Source organism: Cicer arietinum, chromosome 2 (genome assembly GCF_000331145.2).
Source record: "Cicer arietinum cultivar CDC Frontier isolate Library 1 chromosome 2, Cicar.CDCFrontier_v2.0, whole genome shotgun sequence".
NCBI classification, from domain to species: domain Eukaryota; kingdom Viridiplantae; phylum Streptophyta; class Magnoliopsida; order Fabales; family Fabaceae; genus Cicer; species Cicer arietinum.
In genome coordinates this window covers 8,326,214-8,344,757 of record NC_021161.2, presented here as the reverse complement: position 1 = coordinate 8,344,757, position 18,544 = coordinate 8,326,214, and the positions used below count along the sequence as shown (strand labels likewise).

General features: G+C 32.4%; 1 protein-coding gene across 5 annotated transcripts; it reads left to right on the top strand.

Moving 5' to 3' along the window:
* Positions 1–470: 470 nt before the first annotated feature.
* Positions 471–12,514, top strand: LOC101502131 (paired amphipathic helix protein Sin3-like 4). Of its 5 annotated transcripts, none has more exons than XM_073365099.1 (24): positions 471–605; positions 1,117–1,423; positions 1,879–2,031; positions 2,170–2,356; positions 2,461–2,559; positions 2,680–2,841; positions 3,376–3,709; positions 4,167–4,303; positions 4,789–4,864; positions 4,944–4,976; positions 5,109–5,380; positions 5,486–5,640; positions 6,765–6,892; positions 6,972–7,226; positions 7,623–8,306; positions 8,411–8,481; positions 9,336–9,962; positions 10,522–10,622; positions 10,713–10,851; positions 10,933–11,085; positions 11,176–11,336; positions 11,430–11,538; positions 11,733–11,908; positions 12,158–12,514. In XM_073365099.1, the coding sequence occupies exons 2-23, from the start codon at positions 1,344–1,346 to the stop codon at positions 11,886–11,888; spliced, it is 4,272 nt and encodes a 1,423-aa protein (XP_073221200.1). In that variant the 5' UTR covers positions 471–605; positions 1,117–1,343; the 3' UTR covers positions 11,889–11,908; positions 12,158–12,514. The 5 variants fall into 5 exon arrangements, with proteins under 5 accessions (XP_073221200.1, XP_073221201.1, XP_073221198.1 ...); XM_073365100.1 differs by lacking the exon at positions 471–605 and adding an exon at positions 743–910 and having other exon boundaries at positions 12,161–12,514; XM_073365097.1 differs by lacking the exon at positions 471–605 and adding an exon at positions 743–910.
* The last annotated feature ends 6,030 nt before the right edge of the window (positions 12,515–18,544 follow it).

The following is an 18,544-nucleotide window of genomic DNA, read 5'->3' as shown; positions in this document are numbered from 1 at the left end:
GAGTGAAAAAATAAAAGAGTCATAATTATTATTTTTTTTCATATGGAGTAAGTCTAATAATTATGAGGTAACCTATCGAATTATCCTACTTAGTGTAACAAGCAACAAATTACTCATATCTCATCAAGAGGCGCCCATATTCCACTCCGATTCTTCATTAACTACCACAACAACAATCCTTGCATTTCTATTAAAAAATAAAAAGCAATCCTACATTTCATTTTATTAGTAAAACAAAACGATCTAATCCACAAAACAATTAACCAAAAAAAAAATTATAAAAATCTCACTTCCGAATAGTTACTCCACAAAAAAAAACTATAAAATCTCACTATTCTTTAAAAAGCAAAAACAATCTGAAGTATTTTCACTCATTCTCTCACTATCTGTTAGACCTAATTTCATCATCATCTGTTACTTAGAATGATGTTGCAATGCATTACCTATTCACCAACAAACTACTAATCACAAACTCATACCAAACAAAAATTATATATATCAAAACAAAACCCTAAATAATCCACAAAACGGCACTTCAAAGATTAACACGGCCACAGTATAGAATCTAGATCTGGATTAGCCCTAATTTTCACTTCACAAAAAAGGTAAAAATAAACAACTAACCGTTTATAAGCGGTAAAAAGTGTATGCATTACATGGGATAGAAGGTTAAATTTTACTACCGCCACGCCATCCCTTATATTTCTCGTTCTCATATATATCGCATTGTGAACTCTTCATTCTCTCTTTTTTCTTCGTTGTTTCTTCTCTTTATCGCTGTTCGCAGAAAAATAAAAAACCAGAGAAAAATATTCTCACTAAGATTTAAGCTGAGAAAAAAATATAAACCTTTGTGTTCTCTTCATCAATTCAATTTAACGTTGATACTCTCTGAAGAATCATCACAAAGGTTTTGATTGAAATTAAAATCTGTGTAATTCAACGCATTTTCTCTATTAATTTTAAATTTTCCTTTTTATTTTTTGAACTAAATAGTTCGCAGTCTTCACGATCACTCTATAAATTTCGTTTTCTTTTCCTTCAAATTCATCGTTACGTTGCTTTGCATTGAAGTAATTCGAAATTTCACTTCCGATTCTTGATTTTCTTTTTCAGGATTTGGCTCCATCGAGTTGATCTCTTTTGAAGAAATTATTGTTTCTCGTTGATTGTTAACCGTTAGATCTGAAGTATTCTTGCTGCTGTTGATTGAATAAGTAGCATGTGGTTTTGGAGAATTTTTTAAATTATCGAATTTGAAAGCATGATTCGTTGTTGAAGAAGGAGAGGCTGGTAAAGAGTTTCGTTTCTGCGTTTTGTGGTTTGATAGTTTGTTGATAAATATGAAGAGGTCGAGAGAAGACGTTTTCATGACTTCGCCGCAACTCAAACGACCTATGGTTTCGTCTTCTAGAGGAGAAGGGTAAGTTTCTGTTTTTTTAGTCTTCGTATATGTATTCATAATTTTTGTGCTTGATCAAATATTTGCAGCATCAGTCGAGTGCTGATTTTTTTTCGTTTTTTTGGTGTGATGAAATTTTGAATTTTCTTCTGTTCTAACTTGAAATCGATGAAGTTTAGATAGTTCTTAAGTTTTTCTAATCTTTTTTCTAGGTTTAGGTATTAGTAAAGCGTCTAATTTTAAAAAGAAAAAATATTTTTTAATGGAATGTTTGACTTTGAGAGATGAGATCAGACGTTTCTTATCAGTTATCAGCAATTGTGTTTGAATCGTTGTCATCATGGATATTTTCAATTTTTATTGGTGTATTGAGTCAGGGTTTTGATTATCTGTGTGTTTGTTAAGTAATACTTTATCATCAATTGATTCGATTCTCTTATGGTCTAAATATTTTCTGGGGTTTTATTGCACTCTAGGTCGGGGCAACCTTTGATGATGAATGGAGGTGCTCAAAAGCTGACTACTAATGATGCATTAGCGTATCTTAAGGCAGTGAAGGATATATTTCAAGATAAGAAGGATAAATATGATGACTTTTTGGAGGTCATGAAAGATTTCAAAGCACAAAGGTTTGATCATGTTGTACCACATTTTGCCTCCGTTACAACCCCCAACCCGGTGCCCTAATTTTTTTTGTTATGTTGGGAGAGGGTATTCTAAATTTGTTAGTTGTAATTGACTTGTCTCTCCTTTTGATGCATTTGTAGAATTGATACTGCGGGTGTCATAGCAAGAGTGAAGGAACTTTTTGAAGGGCACAGAGATTTGATATTGGGATTTAACACCTTTTTGCCAAAGGGATATGAAATCACCCTTCCATTAGAGGACGAGGGACCTCATCCTAAAAAGCCTGTTGAATTTGAAGAAGCTATAAGTTTTGTGAACAAGATAAAGGTAAGAGTGTTGTTGAGTTTGATGGTTTCTCTTCATGGAGACTTGTTATGAAATGTAGAATCAACGGCCTTACTTTTGAGCTTAATGGGTTCTTTTTCACGCAGGCTCGATTTCAAGATGACGATCACGTTTACAAGTCATTTCTAGACATATTGAATATGTACAGAAAGGAAAATAAGGCTATCAACGATGTCTATCAGGAGGTATGTGTATTTGTTATAGTTGGGCAAATTTGTAAGGTTTGCCTTTTCTTTTTCTCTATATCATCCAGTATGCGGCACATGTCTTCGATACACATTTTAATCATAACTGGACTTCTTCAGGTTGCTGCACTTTTCCAAGATCACCCCGATCTTCTCGATGAGTTCATTCATTTTCTTCCTGACGCTTCTGCAGCTGCCTCTTCTCATGCTGTTGGTCGGCATTCTCTGCTTCGTGATAGGAGCTCTGCAATGCCAGCAGTGCGGCAAGTGCATGTTGAAAAGGTTTGTCCCCAATTCTTATGTCCCTTTCTGTAGTCAATGCTTTACCTTAGGCTTTGCTGAAACATCTTCGAGAAGATTAGCACCTCTTTCTGGTTGAGGCTTTGCTCCTTCAGTGAGGCACTTGCTTCTACGGCATTTATGGTTAATGTGAGGCACACCTTTAATATGTTATTGATGGCTATAACAAATCTAATGCTAGCCATTTAACTTGCATGCTAGGATGTTAAATTAGGTAAATTAGTTATAATGTTAAAAAACTTATTAATTGTTGTTTACTGCTTGAGACTCTTATCAGCTAGCAGGCTAGGGTTTTGTAAACGGAATTTAATAGTCATTTATATATTTATTTTTACTGTAAATGATGTTATGCTTGTGTAATCGTCGGTCTTTGACAACTTCCACTTCAATTTGTTAAAACCTTCTAAGCCCCAGCCTTCAAGTGCCCCCCTTTTATCCCAGACTACTTTGGTGGTTCTATCCCTCTGAGCATCATAGTTGGTCATCAAGCTAACATTCTTCTTATCTGCATGACAGAGAGAAAGGACCATTGTTTCACATGGTGATCGTGATCCCAGTGTTGACCGTCCTGACCCAGATTATGACAGAAGTTTGTTGAGGATAGAAAAGGAGCAAAAGAGACGCCTGGAGAAGGAAAAGGACCGTAGAGAAGATAAAGACAGGAGAGAACGGGAAAGAAATGATAGAGATTATGAGCATGACGGGGGTCGAGATAGGGAGCGGTTTTCCCACAAACGGAAATCTGATCGTAAGGCTGAAGACTCAAGAGCTGAAGCATTGCTTGATGCAGATCAAAATTTTGGTATGCACTCTATGTCATCCACTTGTGATCATATACATTCTTTGAAAAGTGAGTATGTCATCAATACGTTTGATCTTGAATCTACCAACTTAATTTGTATATTTTTACCTTTTGTAACTAATGCTATGATGTACAATGTTTTCATCGTAGTAACATATGCTTTCAATGCTCACTTGGGTAAGAAATAAATAGAAAAATATGAAACTGTATGAACTTGAAAGTTCATTAACTTATGCATAAATTTTGTTTTCACTTTTCTGCATCTAATCATAAGCTAAAAAATTTATAAATAAACAAATATGATTTCTTTTGCCAATAGGATTTCTTATGCTATAAATTTTTTATTTATGATCTTCTATAAATATTTTCCTTGTTTTGCTTACGGGGACAAAAATATGTCATTCCAAATTCTTTTTTTTGGTGTTCTATGCTTTGTTGCTTAGTACTTTTAATCCAGACCTTTCCTATTGTATTTAATTATGTATCTTGAATTTTGTCATCTCAGGGATGTATAGTCAAGAGTTAGCTTTCTGTGATAAAGTCAAAGAGAAATTGCGAAATCCTGATGACTACCAGGAATTTTTGAAGTGTTTACATATTTACAGCAGGGAAATAATTACCCGACAAGAATTGCAGTCACTGGTACAGTTTATAAATTAGTTTTTGTTAGTTTACTGATTTTCATGTCAGATTCTTCAATATGGGTGACTGTAATTAGTCTTTCTGTGTTGGTTTGCCCTAGTGAACATTGATGTCAATTCCTTATATAAAAAATATGATGATAAAATATATTGGGAAGGTGAATTAAGCCACATTATTGTTGCCTAAAACTTAAGAATTTGTAGGAAAGAAATGGTTTATTTGAATTGTCAGTCTGGATACTAGAGCTGGGCTGGGCATAATTTGATTTGGGGGGAGCCCTATGGGGTGTAGGAACTAATCAATAAATTTTTGCAGTAACTTATCTGTGCTTGGAGATACCTGAATTTTTCTCCAATCAAATCTATGATCAACTCTACCTCCTTTCATTGTTTTTCCCTGTGCAACTTATATTTTCCTTGAAGAACACTCTTTACAAGATATACAATGAAATATGATAGCTTACTCTCGGTAGCTTATTCTTCCAGGTGGGTGATTTACTTGGAAAGTATCCAGATCTTATGGAAGGGTTTAATGAATTTTTGCTACAAGCTGAGAAGAATGGTAACATTCGAACTAGTATATTACTTTCTATGAAGTAAAAGTCTTTTAAAGGTATTTCTAATCAGGGCCTGTAATGCAGATGGTGGATTCCTTGCTGGTGTCATGAATAAAAGTATGTAAATCTTTTCCTCTATCCTGTTATGGGGATCCCCTTGTAATTTTTATGCAGTGTGATTTGGGATCATGCTATGATTTTCAGCATTATCTTCTGGTAAAGACATACTGACTTACTTGTGTTCATCAGAGTCCTTATGGATTGAAGGACATGGACTGAAACCAATGAAGGCTGAACAGAGGGATAGGGATAAAGATCGTTACAGGGATGATGGGATGAAGGAAAGGGATCGTGAATTTCGAGAAAGGGACAAATCGACTGTGATTTCTAACAAGGATGTTTCGGGTTCTAAGATGTCTCTATATCCCAGCAAGGATAAGTATCTTTCAAAACCAATAAATGAGCTTGACCTTTCGAACTGTGACCGGTGCACTCCCAGTTACCGTCTCCTACCAAAAAATGTATACTTGCTATACTTGTCACTTTGCATTTAATCTTATTCTAATTTAATCTCTATGGTTCTCTCACTTATTGTGTTCTTATGTATATTATGTGTGTTTATGCAGTATCCAATACCTATAGCTAGCCAGAAAACAAAGCTTGGTGCAGAAGTGTTGAATGATCACTGGGTGTCTGTCACTTCAGGAAGTGAGGATTATTCCTTTAAACATATGCGCAAAAATCAGTATGAAGAGAGTTTGTTTAGATGTGAAGATGACAGGTTAGAGCTTGCCAATAATGTTATTTTACCCTTCACCATGCCTGTTTTATTGATTTATCTAATGATGCCGATTGGGAGGGGATGGAATTGTGAAAGATCATAAATAGGTTAAAATGCATTAAATTACACATGCATAAAAAATAACATAGATAAGGTCCATAACCTATAAATCACAACATTAAACTAAACTTGCTATTGTTACCAATAGAAACTAAACATAAATTGAACATTCATAATCATAAGTAAACGCAAATATCATAGTAAAAGTAAATTTATTAATTTTATATCACTTTTCAAATTTTAAAATATGAATTTTTGACTATGAAGCATGAGTACTCCAAAATTAAAGTTGTGCACTGCATATGTACTGGTACCCAATACGCTTTGAGTACTTGTGGCTTTGTACTGGTCACGTACCTAAAGTATTTTGAGTAGCAAAAAACAAAGAAATAGGTTTTTCCATTCCTTTTGTTAATAATGTCTATACTTTCTCTATTACGTTCTGGATTCTTTCCATATTTGCTACTATTCAAGTATGTTTCTGGATTTTTCTACATTGTAAATATCATCTTTCTTAATTTACCTGTATCCTAATTCTATAATGATTGTTGATGTAGTAAATTAAGAAAGATTTCATGCAGTAATTATTAATCTCTATAATCAAATTATTTATTTTCTACAAAGATTATTATTAAATTCAGTGACCTTGTTTAACTGATCAAGCAATTCAATACGAATTCTAGTCTCCTATTCAATATTTTAAGGTTCATAATAAATCATCAATTTGGTTCCAAAACTATCAATCTCTCTCCTATATGGTCTATGAATTATAAAAATATGGTAAGCAGTCCTCTGTTTTTTAAAAAGCAACCGAGGGACTAACTTGATGGATTGATAACAGTTCAGGGACTACTTATTACATTTCTATAGTTCGTAGAGAGAGAGAGTTTAAGAACTAAATTGACAGTTTACTCTTTAAGTTCATTTTGAGAGCGAGAGTTTAGGGACTAAATTGATGGTTTCCTCTTTAAGTTTATTTTCCTCTAAGTTGATTAATAGTTATGATTTCCATAAGTTTTCATTCTCTTGCCCCTACTGATGTTTTGTTTAATCTTTGCGGGCAGATTTGAACTCGATATGTTGTTAGAGTCTGTAAACGCAACAACTAAACGAGTAGAAGAGCTTTTAGAAAAGATCAACAAAAATATAATTAAAGGAGACAGCCCGATTCGTATTGAGGAGCACTTAACAGGTATGCAATTGATATGCTGTGTAAGGTAGTTCTTGAATTTTCAATATTCTGACGTGGTTTTCTCTCTATTATGTTATAGCTCTAAATCTCAGGTGTATTGAACGGATATATGGTGACCATGGTCTTGATGCGTTGGAAGTTCTAAAGAAGAATGCATCTCTAGCTTTGCCAGTGGTATTAACACGCTTGAAGCAGAAACAGGAAGAGTGGGCAAGATGTCGTACTGACTTTAGTAAAGTTTGGGCTGAAATATATGCTAAGAATCATCACAAATCTCTTGATCATCGTAGCTTCTACTTTAAGCAACAGGACGCAAAAAGTTTGAGCACCAAAGGTAATATATAACTTTTCACTTTACTTATTAAATGGGATTTCTGAGGCTTTTAATGTTTGAATAAATCGGATTATTTGTTAAAGCTGCAAAAAAAAATTTGTCGTGTGAGATATCCTAGTCGCTATTGATATACCAATATGTGTATTTATTTGTTAACTCAGTCTATAAATTGTCTGTGGTTGATCTCTGTTGAGATTTTGATAGGCCCACTGATCGTGAGCTCTAGTACCAACTTGAGAACAGAGTTTTGATACTGAATGACTTTGAGAGATTAGCTCTCAGCTTGATATTATTTATAGTCAAAACTGTACAAAGAATCCCTTAATCATAGGTTAAATCTGGGCACAATTGTTCATTCCATTCTCATGACTTATTTCTTTTATAAATTATTGACAGCCTTGCTGGCCGAAATCAAAGAAATTAGTGACAAGAAACACAAAGAAGATGATGTTCTTCTTGCAATTGCTGCTGGAAATAGACGGCCTATTCTTCCAAACCTGGAGTTTGAGTATCTGGATCCAGACATTCATGAAGATTTGTATCAGCTTATAAAATATTCATGTGGAGAAGTTTGCACAACTGAACAGTTGGATAAAGTTATGAAGGTTTGGACAACATTTTTAGAACCCATGCTTTGTGTTCCTTCTCGGCCTCACGGTGCTGAGGATACTGAAGATGTAGTTGTGGCTAAGAATAATTCTGTCAGAGGTGTCGCTGAAAGCGAAGGTAGTCCTGGTGTTGTTGCTACCATAGTGAACCCAAAGCATATGAATTCTTCTAGAAATGGAGATGATTCTGTGCCATTAGATCAGTCAACTTCTAGCAAAGCATGGCAATCCAATGGTGATACAGGGGTTAGAGAAGATAAGTGTCTTGATTCAGACCGTAATGTGCGTAAAACTGAAACTTTCGGCAATAATACACAACACGCTAAATTGGATGTTAGTGCATTCATGCCTGATGAACCATCAGGAGTCAATACGCAAGAACACCCTGGTGAGCGGTTAGTGAGTGCTAATGTCTCTCCAGCATTTGGAATGGAGCCAAGTAATGGAAGAACGAAGACTGATAATACATCAGGTTAGGAACTTGCTTCTAGAATAATGACACTTCTTGATGCTTACCCTACCTTTTATCTAAAATTACCTTGTAATTATTGTTTTATTTCATCTTTTTTCTTCTAGGACTGACTGCTACTCCATCTAGAAATGGTAATGTACCTGTTGCGGGAGGACTTGAATTACCTTCATCAGAGGTATGGCATAACTCTTTGTGTAGTTTTTGTCACTCAAGTTAAGGCACACTTGTTCCAAATTCATTTTAGGGATAATTTTTTTTTTCTTACCAGCATGAAGATTTTTGCTCTGTCTTTGTACCAGTTGATGCTTCCTTCATGAAAAAAATGTTTAAATTCTTGTGCTGCAAGAGGAACAGATTAACTAATCCAATTTGGGTTTATGATATCATTTATTAATCTAATATAAGTACTATTTGGACAACCTTTTTTAATTCTCCGCATTTTTGGATTGTGATACACTGTTTCACATTCATATGTGGATCAATATCCTTCGCTGGGTATAGGTGGAAACTCTTCGTGGTAGATGTTGAATACATTAACAAACTTGTACGTGTCAGACACATGCACTAAATAGTTTTGTAAAATTTGTATTGTTTTTTATGAATGAATTTTATTGAATTATATTATATGTTTTTTTTCCGTTAACTTTAAAAAAAAAATTGATGTAAGAAGTCCCTTTTTCAAAAGGAAATTTTTTAAAAAAAAAATTCTTAAGGATTTCGCCATTGCACACTTGGGCTTCCTTAAGAAAATTGCCTTTGCAAATGGCGACTTCTAACTAAGTTTGGTATATTATATAGTTTTCAAAATGGAGTGTATTGGTAATATTTTTTTTTTAAGTTAGGTTATTAGAAAAAACAATATGTTTTTCCTCATATTTTTAATTACCTCATGCCTTTCTCTGGAATCACTACGAGTAGTGTACTGATTTTTGTTAGATCAGGCATCACTAAGAGATAATGTATTGATTTTTGTTAGACCAGGCATCATAAGAGTGATTTACTGAATTTTGTTTCTTTATCACTGCTTAGGGCGGTGATTCTGCAAGACCAGGTACATCCACAAATGGGGCCACTGCTGGAGGCACCGAAGTTTGCAGATACCAAGATGAAACAATTCAACACTTCAAAAGTGAAAGAGAAGAGGGCGAGTTATCTCCAAATGGAGACTTTGAAGAGGATAATTTTGCAGTTTATGGAGATACTGGTTTGGATGCAGTGCATAAAGGAAAGGATGGTGGGGTGAATCGGCAATACCAAAATAAACATGGGGAAGAAGCTTGTGGTGAAGCCAGAGGAGAAAATTATGTGGATGCTGATGATGAAGGTGAAGAAAGTCCTCACAGGTCATCAGATGACAGTGAAAATGCATCGGAAAATGTTTCTGGAAGCGAATCTGCCGATGGCGAGGAGTGTTCTCGAGAAGAGCATGAGGATGGGGAACATGATAACAAGGCTGAGAGTGAAGGTGAAGCTGAAGGAATGGCTGATGCCCATGACGTTGAAGGAGATGGAATGCCATTGCCATTTTCAGAACGCTTTCTATTAAACGTGAGGCCATTGGCAAAGCATGTTTCCCCAGTATTACACGACAAGGACAGGAATTCTCAAGTTTTTTATGGAAACGACTCCTTTTATGTGCTGCTTAGACTTCATCAGGTACAAAAATATATATTTAATAAGACATATATCCACTTCAGGTATTCAAAGCCTACAGTGGTAGTTTTCGCCGTAGTTTCAATTTGCACAAACACCAGAGTTAAATTTTCATTCAGCATTATTAACCTCTGTTATTCTAGTATTCAAAAAAATTGAACTAAAGTTAGGAATGATTTGTTAAAACATAATGTCTAAATTATCCTTCTCACCTGTTTTTTATTTTCACTCTCTCAAAATCCTTATGTTAATTGTTCGGATATCTGTTACCAATGAGTTGTCCCAAAAAGCTTGAGTTTGAGCAGATGGTTCCTTATTGTGTCATATTTGGTAGAACCATTTTATTTAATGTATCTAAATGATTAAATCAATGGAACCAAGGGTTCTAAACCAATTTGAGGGAGTCGGACTCAGACTTTTTATGTAGGTTTTGCAAAACTTGAACTTGGCAGGGTGCCAATGTTTTGGGTGTGTATAGATAAATGACTTGTCAAAGACAAAATTAATATTACAGAGTTTATGACATATTCATTGTATAAGATTTTCTTTGCTAATCTGACAGACATTGTATGAGAGGATTCATTCAGCAAAGGTTAACTCATCATCCGCTGAAAGGAAATGGAGGGCCTCAAATAATACAAGCTCTACTGATCAATATGACAGGTGATATGCCTTGGAAATGGTGCATTCTATTGTGAATTTAAATATAGACGTAATATCTATTCGAGACTAATTATCTCCTTCATGCTACAGGCTCATGAATGCCCTTTACAGTTTGCTGGATGGTTCTTCTGATAATACAAAATTTGAGGATGATTGTCGAGCTATCATTGGAACTCAATCATATCTCTTATTCACGTTAGACAAACTGATATATAAACTTGTTAAACAGGTTAGATGCATGAATATTTCTTCCTATCATTTGCAAAACATCCAATCTTTCTGACCCTTAAATTATGTACTTATATTTCAGCTTCAAGCTGTTGCCAGTGATGAGATGGACAATAAGCTTCTCCAATTATATGCATATGAAAAATCAAGAAAGTTTGGAAAGTTCATTGATATAGTTTATCACGAAAATGCTCGTATTCTTCTTCATGAGGAGAACATTTATCGTATTGAATACGTAAGTTTCCTTGTCTAAAATCTCTTCGGGAATGAAGTTTGAAGTAGTGTTATACTTATATGTTCTCTAACTCGGTTTATTTCATTGCAGTCACCAAAACCAAAGACACTGTCTATTCAACTCATGGACTGTGGACATGATAAGCATGAAGTGACTGCTGTGTCAATGGACCCTAATTTTTCAGCCTATCTGCACAATGACTTCCTCTCTATTGTCCCTGAGAAAAAGAAGTCAGGGATTTTCATGAATAGGTATTTGATTTAGTAAGAAGAAATGTTAGCTCCATTAGAGTTTGCAGGTAATACTTAAATAAATAAATTTATTCTATTTTATTCATTTTGCAGGAATAAACGTGGATATGCCGGTAGTGATGATGAGTTTTCAAGCCAAGCTATGGAAGGACTACAAATTATTAATGGTCTGGAGTGTAAGATAGCTTGCAATTCTTCTAAGGTATTACATGTCATACGATTTACTACTTCACAGTTTTTCTAAATATGTCAATCTTCATAAACAAGCCACATACTTATTCTGATTTTGCACATGTTGCTGATACCTGCACTGGATTATATAGAGTATGATGTCTGATTGTGTTTCTGAATTTACATTCTTATATTTTCTTCTTGGCACTTGTTGAATCTTGTTAGGTGTCATACGTTTTAGATACAGAAGACTACTTGTATCGGGTGAGAAGCAGAAGAAAAGCCTTGCATCTGAAGAGTTCATGCCATGAACAAGAAAAGTCTTCAGACATTCGATCAAGCAGAGCAGCAAGGTTCCGCAAATTGTTTTCTGCCACATGACAGTGTACATTCTGAGTTGGGTAAGTATTCAAGATTCTTTATATTGCAAAATGTTTTTATTGTGCTTGACACCAAACTTGCATTCAAACAGATGCGAAACACATGCTTTCCCTAGAAATCAATTGTTGCAATTGATTTCCTCTTACTACCGTATCTATAAATAAAAATGCAACTTAAAGTTTTTGTTCCTTGGTTTATTCAATTGAATGTGAATCTTCAATGAACTAATAGCCTAATTAATGACACTACTGTTTGGCTGTCCTTTTCAGTAGTATTTTTCAAGCTTCATCGGTACAGGGGCCGGATATAAACGACATTCTCTCTTGGAAGTTGATCAAAGGGTGTATTTTGGAAATGATATTTCATCATACTTTATAGATAAAGCAATAAAGGTTACAGAAGGGGAGGCGCGCTGCTCCGATGAGAGGAGATTGTAGTATACCATAATTTGATGGCTGATGATGACTCACAATAATGTAAATGTAAATAGGGGTAATTTGTTACAGGACATTTTATTCCATTCATCCATAATTTTGTTATCTAGATTATTGTCTTACATTACCTTTAGCTTCTACCATATTGACTATTGAGGCTATTTTTTTTATGAAACTTTTATTTTTGACAAATTTTTATTGAACATTTGGTGGCTACAATTGGCCTCCTATTTCAAATACTAAGTGCATTATGTGAAATCTTGCAATCTCCCCTCCCACCCAACACTAGAGATGTCAATTTAATAGGCCCTCTAATTATTGGCTTCGGCCCACATATTGAAGAGGCTAAAAAATGTTATAATTTAAAAGACTCCAAAAAACAAGGCTCTCCACACTAAAGGCCCCCTAAGATTTTGTAGGCTTAGAGGGTACATAGGCAAAAAAAAAGAATCGATTTTTATTTTTTGAGAAATAAAATTTTTCGATTTTTTCACCGATAAAAATATTTTGATTTTTTTTTATAAATTTTTTTGATTTTTTACTATAAAATTTTTTTTGATTTTTTACTATAAAATTTTTTTTGATTTTTTACTATAAAAAATTTTCGATTTTGTACTATAAAAAAATTTTCGATTTTTTTCTAAAATAAATTTCGATATTTTTTTTTTGAGAAATAAATTTTTTTGATTTTTTTACCGATAAAAGGTTTTTGATTTTTTTTGATAAAATATTTTCGATTTTTTTCTAAAAATTTTTTAATTTTTTTCTATAAAAAATTTTTTGATTTTTTTTCGATAAAAAATTATTGATTTAAATGATTTATCTTCTTGATAATTTTTTTTATTGCAAAACTTTTTAAGAAAAAATTATTTTTTAATTTTGTTGAATAAAAAGAATTTTAAAAATTTTTTTAAAAAAAAATCTCAAAATTAACAAAATATTGGGAGTCTATAAGCCCCTCCCTTAGGCCCTATGAAATAATGGGCTTAAATTTTACAAAAATTAATTTGATAGGAGCCTAATATTAAAAATTTAAAAAAAAAAAAAATAAAAGGAACTTTAGTGTTGAGGTTTTTTTGACGTCTCTACCGAAAACCTCATTTTTTGGGGTCAATTTTAAAATGGAAGATTGTGTGCTCTGAGGCATTTGAACTGGCAATTTATGACGAGATTCGGACGGTAACGATGGTTCAATTTCTGGAGGGTGTTTTGATTAGATCACGTTGGAAGTTTCGTACTGCAGGGTGTTAGGTGGCTGAATTGGCTCTAAATAATTTATTTATGATCAGAGATGCAGAGTAATAAATTTTGTTTGTTACAGCTTTAAAAAATATAATTTTTACAGTATTTTTTTTTTAATAGAGTTAAAATAACTTCGGCTGAGAAATTGGTTCAAATATGTTCATATAAAAAAGTATAAGTATTTCATTTTTTCTATAATTTTTTTAAAGTAAGTTATAGAAGTCATTATATAATTTTTATTTTAAAATTAGATCATTAGATATAAACATCACGTCAATGATCATTAACTATTATCATTTCCAATCACTTACCATTTACCTTCTTACCACCGTCAACACCACTTTCTTCTAATAATTGTTATCATCATTTTTTATCATTGCTACCGACTACTATTTATGATCGTTGTGACCGTCACAACCACCTCCTATCACCGACTACCCCACCTTTGATCATTGTCAATACTACCGATTACCCACCTTTGACATCAACCACAACAATCTCCGACTCCAACCATTACCTACAACCACCATCTCTCATCACCAGAACTACAATCCTTCACTATTACAATTATTATCGGTCACGTTCCGACTACCACTTCTCACTAACCGTAGAACTTGAATAACCCATGGAGAGATGAAATTATCCATAACCTTTTCACTTTGGCTTTGGCAGATGGGGGTTTGCCCTTGGAGATTACAATGGAGGAGCGAGTGAAGTAAAGAGCAAAGGTGGGGGTTTTTCGACGATGCTTCCTTCCGAATGGAAACTAGAGAAGTGAACAATGACTTGGTAGAAGTGTTGAATTCTCCAAATCTGCTACAAGTGACTTGATAAGAGTGGTGTAGCTCCAAGTCATAGAAACTAGCCTTTAGCGGCGGTGGTCAAGGTGCAAACACGAGAAGTGAAGTTGAATTGTGTTTGCCAAAGTTGACAACTTTTTGATAATTTATAAATAAATAAATTAACTTGTTTGGTTTTGGTGATTTACTTGGAGTAGAAGTAATCCGATTTAGAGGTAGCAAGCGATAAATGTATAAATAATTTGGCACGTAGATTTATTCTGGTTCACCACTAACTTGGTTACATCCAATCTCCTCATTCAAAAGGTTTTAATCCACTAATTCAAATACCTTGAATTACAAAGCATATAACCCTCCAAGACAGTTTTCTCAAACAGCCTGACAACCCCAAACTTTTGAGAAACTAACCACTTTGATCCTACAAGCCAAGTCTTCTCCTAACAACCTGACAACTCCAGATTGAATAAGGAACTAAACCACTGTCGAGTTAAATACAAAAAATTGGGACTTGAGTAGTTGCTTCTAACAAAGTTGATAGTAATAATAACTCTTACACTCTAGGAAAAGAACACTCAGAAAATATTTCTAACCTGAACAAGTGTTTCTCTCTTTGAACTCTAAGAAGAATTGAGAACTTTGAGCTTGTGTTACTCTTTTCTGTTTTTCGATATTTTTCTCCTTCAACCTTAAGTGTTTATTTATAGTGAAAATTTGGACTTCAATTTAGTCTTTGTTTATTTCTGAATTGTATCTTGTTCAGATTGTGTTTGTAAATTATTCAGATTGATTTTGTCAACGCCATATAGACACAAAAATAGCCTAAATTATTACTTGAGGCCATAGATTTTGATTCAAATCGAGATTAATCAAATTCTCAAGATCTTCGATGAAAAAGGAACTTCTACAATCATACTTTAACAAATGTTGTCAAACAATGATGGTCAAACACATGTAAAGTCAATTCCCAGTACGCTAATGGTGAATACATATGGCTCTCCCAAACCTCATCTAGCCTTCCTTCTATTGGGTAGAAGAAAGATCATGCATAACCAACCAAATAAAAAATCTAACCTTCAATTGTTTCAAGTTTCCATGTGTTTCTACCATTTTGTATAAATTTTGCCTATGAGAATGGTCATACATAAGATTATAAGAATAATAGACTAAGAAAATCATTTAGATAAATGTTGTAAGTACCTACGAGCTCATCATTTATCCGTACACAATGGTGCATAGGCAGAGGAAAACAAAGAGTGAAGGATCATATTTATACATGAAAATGTTATGCAAAGGAATTAACATGTGTAATGTGTTGATACAATTATCATATAACATTTACATATAGAACCTATTATTACATTAGCATTTAACCATGATATGACAATAACATTGGATAACTATGATGTTCACAATAAGAATCAATAACTCTTTAGTCAATGCACGTGAATTCTTCTAACTTTTGATTGATTGAATATAAATTTTCTCACTATTCATTAAAAATGCTAAGTTTATTCAATGTGATCCAGTGTTCCATAAAATACTCCAAAATAGTCATACTTTTACAAAAGACTCATCTCTAATTTCGCACGTCGTGTGTTATACTCATTGTGATCACATCACCACAAAATATAATTGTTTGTTCAACCCTCAATGGCACTAATATGAATGCAATACAAAGTTGTATTCAACTTTAACAATTAACTCATTCGGTCACTTAAGTGAGACACAAATGTAACAAGATTCTTCTCATTCATCTTGCGATAAGGTATACTCATCTTGTTATGAGATTTCTCTTACATAGACAAATCTGCAACACTTGTATTACTTATTTAGAAACATCTGCTTATAGACAATCATTTTAATCCATGACATACATAACTTAAAAAATTAACAGCATTCTATCAATTAGAGCACAAGGTTATTTAATTAGTTGTATCAAACTTAACTAGAATAATGGAATCACACATAACCACCAATTTTAACCACTTCAGAATACATTCTCGTGCATATTTGAATTCTAAACATTTAAACATATTATTATACAAACTTTCACACACATTTAGATCATCATATTCACCTTAAATCAGGAACAACACATACACATATTATGACACTCAGTTTAATTAGTTAAGACTTCTTGCTTAAATGATTAATTTAGACTTAATCAATTAGATCAACAAATCTATCTAATAAAAAAACAATCAAAACATACAGTTTACCGATCAATAATCTTTAATTAACTGCCTTTACATACGTCTAACACATAAAAACATTAATAAAAAGAAATTTCTCATTGTTTTGCAATGCTAATTTATTATTTGGCAAGCTTGCATGAGACATATAGATTATGAGACGATTGCAGAAATTAAAACTCAAACTAGCTTACCGTAAACAAAGTTGAATATTAGAGAGGCAAAGAAGGGTTAGTTTGCTACTTGACCATAGGTCTTGACAAGATGACCATCAAACAGCCAATAATAAAATTAGAAAGATAAAAAGTTGGTTAAACAATATGAGATAATGGACATGGACTTACCATCATAAAATTGTAGGAAAATAGGTGGAATATTAAGATTAAGTTCAAAAAAATACTTTTACGATCACATCATTTCAAATGAAAGTAAAAATGATTGAATATAGAGGAAGTTTGGTTATAAATAGATGGAATGAGATTAATACACACCCAAGTCCGATAAGAATAAGCTAAAACCCTACTGAAAGAAGACATGAAGTATTTTATGAAGATTTGAAATGATTAAATGTAATTATAAATGATCGAGATAAAATTAGTTGCAATTCGAACTTCAATAAAAAGATTTATGCCACCTTTTTTATGTTTGTTTTATGTGTTCCCAATGTATCCCAATTAAAACTTAGGGACTAATCATTTGAGTCTATGATCGATCAAAAATTGAATCAATGACAACATGTTTAAAAGACTCACTAATCTGTTAATTTGTCACACTTTTTTATTTTTATTTTTTTTTAAGTAAAACTATATCGGAGATCCTTTAATTTAATTTAAAGTTTCAAAAATATTACTTATTTTTTCGTGTCAAGTTAGTAATTTATCTTTAAAAATATTTACATTGTTGAACCAACTTTAATTCTTACTCAATTTTCGCTACCAAATTTGTTACTAAAAATTGTACTTGATTATTCAAAAAGGTAAGTTACATCTTCAATCATCGAAATAACATCAAAATCACATTATAACGATTATTTGAATATTTAATTCATCAAAATTAACACCATTTTTTAGTGTTTATCTACAATTGTGATATTCTTGTTGTAAATAAAAATTTAATTGTGGTGTTGAATAGCGAAATGTTCTTTATAGCTTATCATTCAATAATCATATATGCAAATTTGTAACATATATGAATTAAGAACCAAAGTTAATTTTTTGTCCAAAAAAAAAACTGAAGTATTTTTTGAAGAAAAAAAAAAGAACAAAAGTTGATTCAACAATATAGACATTTTAAAAATGAAATGATTAATTTGAAAAGGAAAAAAAAAAAGACTTGTTTAAAACTTTAAATGAAGTTAAATAACTTTGCCCTATTTCTGTTTATTTGTTAGTTTTGAAGTTAGGAAATAAAATATGAAAATATGCAAACCTTGTCCAAATAATATCATTTCATGGAACTGATTTGTGTATGAGTTGTATTCCCTTTGTAGTTTTTGTATGAACGGTAATTTTTAATTTTGACATCATCATCTTTTTATTTTCACAATTTAATAAATATACACAACTAGTTTTAAATACATTTTAATTCTTGTATTCTAATTAATTTTTTTTGATATTTTGGTCATTTATTTTAAAATTTTAAACTTTAATCTCCAATTTCACAAGTTGCTGAATTTTATACTCACAATTTGGAGCTTATTTTTATTAATAAGTAATTTTTTATTGATGTAGAATTATATTTAATAATGAACATTAGTGATTTGAATGTACTAATTTAACAATGTAATTTTATTAAATAATATATGACACTGATAAAAAAAAAGTAAGTCTAAATTACATTGTGAAAAAAAATCGAAAATCAACTCTAGTGATAAAACGACAAATTTTAAATATTAATATTCTTATGAAATAAATATAATTTTGTTTTTTGTAAAAACACAATTGTAGATAAACACAATACTAAATTTTAAAATGATGGAAGTAGGAGAA